Source organism: Stegastes partitus, unplaced genomic scaffold (assembly GCF_000690725.1).
Source record: "Stegastes partitus isolate 25-593 unplaced genomic scaffold, Stegastes_partitus-1.0.2 Scaffold1074, whole genome shotgun sequence".
NCBI classification, from domain to species: Eukaryota; Metazoa; Chordata; class Actinopteri; family Pomacentridae; genus Stegastes; species Stegastes partitus.
The window spans coordinates 267,615-274,233 of NW_007578805.1; the positions used below are offsets into that span (position 1 = coordinate 267,615).

General features: G+C 39.1%; 2 protein-coding genes across 2 annotated transcripts in view; both read left to right on the forward strand.

The window, feature by feature from the left end:
• The window catches only part of LOC103367659 (gamma-aminobutyric acid receptor-associated protein-like 1), a 10,025-nt gene extending 6,056 nt beyond the window's left edge, over positions 1-3,969 (forward strand). The window contains exons 2-5 of the mRNA XM_008295761.1: positions 395-484; positions 684-762; positions 2,370-2,488; positions 3,566-3,969. Of these exons, the coding sequence (XP_008293983.1) occupies positions 395-484; positions 684-762; positions 2,370-2,488; positions 3,566-3,631 (354 nt within the window). The 3' untranslated portion in view covers positions 3,632-3,969. The remainder of the gene's footprint in view (positions 1-394; positions 485-683; positions 763-2,369; positions 2,489-3,565) is intronic.
• Positions 3,970-4,261: 292 nt separating this feature from the next.
• si:dkey-26c10.5 (early activation antigen CD69) overlaps positions 4,262-6,619 on the forward strand; it is a 14,410-nt gene continuing 12,052 nt past the window's right edge. The window contains exons 1-2 of the mRNA XM_008295770.1: positions 4,262-4,434; positions 4,617-4,721. Of these exons, the coding sequence (XP_008293992.1) occupies positions 4,347-4,434; positions 4,617-4,721 (193 nt within the window). The 5' untranslated portion in view covers positions 4,262-4,346. The remainder of the gene's footprint in view (positions 4,435-4,616; positions 4,722-6,619) is intronic.

Here is a 6,619-nt window from a genome sequence, read left to right on the forward strand (position 1 = left end):
AAAAAAAAATCAATAAATAGATGATCAGAATAGCTGATTGATTAATTAGCTGACACCCGATCGATTAACTTTTTAATTTAAAGATGATCTAAAGCCACAGCAGTCAAAACCGTTGATCACGTTTATTTAAAGTCGTGTAAATGAACAAACTAAAAGCCAGCATCTCATTATACACACATTATGACGGATTATCCATCACACACTGTCCTGATGTGACCTCTGAACAACACTCGATTAAAACCTCTTTTCTGCAGCAAACAATGATTTTCTCTCCGCGAGCATCACTTGTTGACCGAATGCACTGTTGGTGAAGTCAGACGCTGCTCCTTCTCCTTTGTCTGCGGCTAAATGAACCCATTGTGACGGACTTCATGTTTCCTGGTGTTGTTTTCAGATGAGCAGCCAGTACCAGCGCTCAGTACCACTGGAGGTGAGGAGAGCCGAGGGCGAGAGGGTCCGGGCCAAACATCCCGACAAGATACCGGTCAGTACGACGGACGGGTGCTTCTGTTCATAAAATGTCTTATTTGCAGTTTGTACGTTCACTTTGTTTGACAAAGTCAGTCAAAGCAGACTGTGCTCATCCAATCAGAGGCTACATCTCTTAAAATCATTTCAGTTTTAGATATCGGGACACGAACACGGTCGGTCTCGTTGTTAATATCGACTGTTTTTCCCTCCAGATCATCGTGGAGCGGGCCCAGAGGTCACGAGCTCCTGAACTGGACAAGAAGAAATACTTGGTGCCCTCAGATTTAACAGGTGAGACACACACAGATCGTACTCATGTTTCTGAAGTGTGGAAAAACCCCACGTATCATCTGAGAGTATTTAGAGACCAACTAAACTGTTTATGTGACATTTTAGTCATTAGTCTGCCTGTTTCCTTGGAAAAACTGCGTCTAAATGAATTCAAAAGCTCCGTGGAACACACTGATAGCATCACATCGGCTCTAATGTTACCCAAACGTACGCTGTCTCAACATCGTGGTTCTGCTGTTACCACATTCCAAACAACCTCCTCTGCACAGTGATTAAAATAGTTCTCTGCTGGCTGCCCTTCATACTGAGGTACATGTAAAAACAGAACACTTCCATTACGTGAAATATTATTTTCCTTCACATAAAGGCTGCTTTAATAAATCTGCCAGCAGCGTCACATCAGATGATAGAAGATCTGGATATCTGAGGCTGTTCTGGAGAAAACACAACAAGTCACGGCACGTAGGGCTCCGCCTGCTGATGACAAAGGCAAGAAAGGAAAAGTAAAGGTGGCGAAATTCACCTGAAAACAAAGTGTTGTGGGATTGTTAACATTAGTCACGGCTGCGTGTCACTCCGAGGAGCTCAGGGTTCGCTGGAAACACGAGCTCAGTCATTATCGTTAATACCGTCTTAGTGTCTGTGACGAGTCAAAATGTCTTTCTGTGTTTTTATATAATCTAGGAATTGACTCGTCTTGTTTCTAGTCAGTGTTTCCATGTAGCTGTCAAGCAAAGACGAGAGTGAACAAAAAGCTGAATTAAATCTTCGTCTCACCTTATTTTAGCCTCTCAAACCTGTCAGGTCTGGAATCTATAAAACAAGAAACAACAGAACACCGACGTCATCTCAGTGATTTTTACATTTTTATTTTTTTCTTTGTTCTGTACACTTTTCTTCTGCTCGAGAATTATTGCAGCTGTGTTCTACATTAAATGTTTGAGCAGTTTGGGTCCAAATATAGACTCACTGTGTCGCTGCAGAGTGAAGATCAGATGATGAGATGAAGGATGCAGGATGAACATTTAGCAGCAGGTATTCATATAATATCTGAAGATGAAGTCAGGAAAATGAAGTTACACTTTATTGTCTTGTGCAAAATAAAAACAGACCTGAGAGGCTGATTTCAATCTCCCCACGTCATACCAGTCCTTCACCAGCAGGTGGCGCTGTTGCTGCGTTAGCCGCAATAAACAGAACAGAGAAGTTGGAACTGAATCAGGTTTTTTTTTTTTTTATTGCCGACAAATAAAAAACGAGCCAAAATTTGTCCATCTGCAGTCGGTCAGGTTGTGATGATTCTCTGGTGTCAGCCATGTTTGATGATGTCACAAACAGCTGATCAGTCATGTGACCTCAATGTTTACTTCATCAGAACTGTAGAATGTGTTTCCATCTCTCATCAGTAACTTGTTTTTGTGTTGTTGTTTTAAAGAAGCTGCATTTTCCTGTTAGTTTTTTGATGCAGTATCTCAAAAGGCTCATGAAAAGAAGCGCTGGTTCTGGTTCTGCCTGACGCCTGACCCAGTCTTTCATCTGAAGTGAAATGAAAGCTGCGGTGCATGACCCTCCCCTGACCATCTGTTGTCCTCCTTCCTGGTTTTCAGTGGGCCAGCTGTGCTTCCTGATCCGCCAGCGAGTGTCTCTGCGGCCGGAGGAAGCGCTCTTCTTCTTCGTCAACAACTCGCTGCCCCCGTCCAGCTCGCCGCTCTCCGCCGTCTACGAGGTAACGGCGTCCGTCCACACACGTCCACGTCAGGTTCACAGTTACACAAACAACACGACGCGTTAAAGCGTCTTCACACCTCGACCCGGTCGGATCCGCTCCACCGTCCGTTATCTCACAGACAGTCTGGCAGCAAATAGAAGAAGTGACCAGTGAAGTGAGACTGAGTCATTCTGAAACTGGAGTCCAGCAGCAGCAGCAGGACCTCATATCGGGTTCAGAACCAACATGTTGTGACGTTTATTTCCCCACATTGATCAAACTGAGGCAGTCGGTTCAGTCCCAGCCTGGATTCATGTCTTCCTGACAGGAGCTCTGCCTGTGTTGGTGTGTGCTCCTTTAAAATAGCCTGATGTGGTGCCATAAAGCAAACCTCAGCTCAATATTCACTGTAAAGAACAGAATAGAGACACTTTATTATTTCTTAGTTTATTTTTTATTTTTATTTTTTTAAATGTAATTTTCAATTAGTTTTATTTTTTTAAATTAAAACTTTCATTTTTATTTATTTATTTATTTATTAAATTTCTTTTGCATATTTCCTTTGCTTTAAAAGTGGCCTGATAAAAATGTAAAAATAAAATGATAATAATAATAATAATAATAATAATAATAATAATAATAATAATAATAATAATAAAATAATAACAACAATGAACAAAAAACAAAACAATTTTTAAAAAATTATTTTATTTATTTGTCTTTATATTTCTACTTTTAGTAGCTTTTTCTCTCATGGATTCATTTTTGATGAATATTGTCACATTATTTATTTTTCATTTTATTTATTCTTCTTGTTATTTCCACTTTTGTTTTATTATTATTTTGCTAATTTTTTTTGGCACTCCCACTACTTTATAGCAAACAACTGTATGAAACATAATATTAAAAACTCTTTATAAAGACATAAATTAAACAACAAGCACAGTGGATATTAACCACTTACTGCACTTCCTACAATAAAGAGGTGTTTATGTCTCTGCTCACGTCCACCTGTTGAACCGTCGTCCTCTGTGTTCTCGTAGAACTGAATCAAGTATGTTGGGTTCTCATCTGTTTGTCTTTGTGGCCGTTCAGGAGCACCATGAAGACGACCTGTTCCTCTACATGACCTACAGCAACGAGAGCGTCTACGGCGCCTGAGGAGGATCAAAAAGACTGGAGAGAGACGAGAGCGAGAGGGCGAGAGGAGGGACGGCTGACCGCAACGCTTCACACCACTTTACTCTCCACAACGTTGGTCCTGATGGAAGAGAAGCTTCGCCCGAGGCTCAGCCGGCGGCGGTTCTTACCTTTGGCAGTATTTCATTATGATTTAGTCTAAACTGTGTTAAACTGGGTGGAAGTTAAAAGAAGGCTTTGTGACGGGAGCTCTCAGCATCTTTCTCAGTCGTCTGTATTTAATGCAAATAGTATTTTTCTTTTTTTTTTTTTTGTAAATTATCGTAAACTTTTGTGGAAAATAAAGAAAATGCAAAAAATTCTGTTTGTTTGTTTTCTGTTTGTTTCCACCTGAAACCTGGAACTGTACACGTCAACTCTTCACTGCACCAGACCTTCCTGTCAGAGGTTAACGATGAGCCGGCGTTAACTCGTCCTGAGGCGGTTTCTGTCTTACATGTGGTTTAGAGGAAGGACAGCTCAGGAGAAATCTTAATGGGGAAGTATTCTGTCTTTATACACATCAGATGAGTCACTGAACTCTTTGTGGGTTTTTTTTTCTTTCTATTAAACAAAACAAAACCAACATTTTGACACGTTCGTCTGCCTGACCGGGAGGTTACATAAGCTCATTGTCAGCTCTGAGAGAGTCCGCGGGCAAAACGAAACTTAGGCAGGCAGAAAAAAAAGAGGCGCCATGGAGATGCAGGAGATCCGAGAGGAGCCGGAGAAAACCGCGGAGGACGAGGGAGCGACCGGGCCGGCGCCGGAGGTCAAAGCTGAAGGTGAGCGAGGAATTTAACCGGATGGTGAAAGTTGTTCAGGTTGTTCAGGAGGAGAAAAGTCATTCGGATGAGTTTAAAACATCCACTTGTCCTGATGTCTGTGTTTTTGCATTTTAGTTCAAAAAGTATTTTAAATTGCAGATGTTGTGTTTTTGGTGACATGTCTGTATTTTTGTCTGCAGAGGAAGCAGAACCAGACCACTACGCCAAGCTGCACAACCCGTCCGAAGACGTCTACTCAGAAAGCTACTACCAGCCGCTCAAAGCAGCAGCAGCAGCAGCAGCAGGTAGACAGAACACACGAGGAGCCAGGCAGGTTTATCTGAACAGGACAATTCATACCTGAGATAATTCAAATTAGTGACATTAAAAGCAAAGAGGCAGATAAAACCAATCCATAGAAACATAAATCTAATCATTAATTAGAAGAGGAACAGAACTGTTCTGAACTCTGGACTCTCATATTTCCAATTCACTGATTGATTCCAACCAACTCTTAGGTTGAAAATTTTAAAAAAAGAAGCAGAATTTAGCAGCAGCTCGTCCGTAGTTATTCATTTGTGGACATGAACTCTTGCAGATTTATGCTGAGAATTCAGAAAGCAGAGTTTCACAGAAAAGTGATTCAGCTCCTCTCCTCCAAAAACAAAAAGCAGAAGCAGAAAAGTTGCTCAGTTCAACCACAGATTGTGAGAAACTGTAATTTTCCACGTTCGGCTACAGTTTGAATATGAAAACTGATTCTGTGTATTTACAGCTTAGCATTAAATATATTGTAAAACAGGAAAAATATCTGTTTTTTAAATTAACGTGTGAATTATTCGGTAGATGTGACGTATTTATTCAGATCAATGAAAGAGAAACCTGCAAAGATTCTTATTCTTTCTTTCTTTTTTAATAGAAGATGAATTCATAATCACTCGTCTTGACAATTAATTTTCCATCTCTTGATTAATTTAACTCTTCAGCTCTTGTAGTCAGGAGTCATTTTTCTTAGAAGTTGCACCAAGTAAATAATAATAATAATAATAATATTAACTCCATTTTTCAGTGTTTCGTCATAAAAACAACGACAAAAACATGCAAAAGGCGTCAATAAAACGTCATAAGAGGCCTTAAAACGCATCTAAACTGTATTTAATGCTGCCGCTCACACATTTAAGTGACTCTAGATGATAAATGATGCGTTTGTTTGTTCTCCGTGCAGCTCATTCAGATGTTAATTAAACGTTCCAGCTGCTAAACCATAGAACACAAACCGGTTTATTTATAACTCCTGATAACATGGAAGTGAAAACACCTGAAGCAGGTTTCTGATCCGGCTCGTTTGCAGCAATATTCACGATCGGTTTGAGCTCTCTGACGAGGAATTCAACTAATTAACTTCTTTAAAAACAACAAAAACAACAAAGCATCCCAACGGCTGGAGGTGCAGGAGAGGAGCTTCTGGGTTCTCACATGCAGAAGGATTAAGATGAGTGACAGGAATCCTGATGACTTCCAGTCCTGAACGTCTGCACACGCTGTGACTCGTCGGCTGACTTTTATTTATCGCTTTCGTTTTGTTGCTTTGTTCAACAACAGAGAGTTTTTATTTTAACACACAAAAGCCAATAAAAGTAAAAGACAACATGTGAGTTTTTATTCTTTCTGTGAGTTTGTCTCTGTACAGAGGTGGATTAAAGTTTAAAAAAAAAAAACCCTAAAACGATAAAATAAACACATTTGACAGTTTATATTTTATCATTTTACATGAGCTCGTGTGTATTTTGGCTTTTTAATGACTACTGGGATTATTTGCACGTTTAAAACTATAAAACTTAGAGTTTATCACACGAGACATTTTAAAGTTTATGTCACACTTATTGTGAATTTTGCATTTTCTTATTGTTTACTTTTGCTTCCTGCACATTTTTGTTTATTTATCTTTATTTACGGTAACTTTACTCTTTACAACCAAACTTCTCCTCAGAGATGAATCAACTATTTCTGTTCTATCATATTTATATATTACAAACAGTATTTTACACTTTATTCAACGTTTTTTAATTTAACAAACACATTTGTTTGAAATGACAGAACCGAATTATCACTGATTGTGTCCATTTTATGTTATTTTTTTTAGAAATTTATCATTAAAGTATTAAACTTTATTTTTGTATTGAACAGTTCGTTATGTTTAATT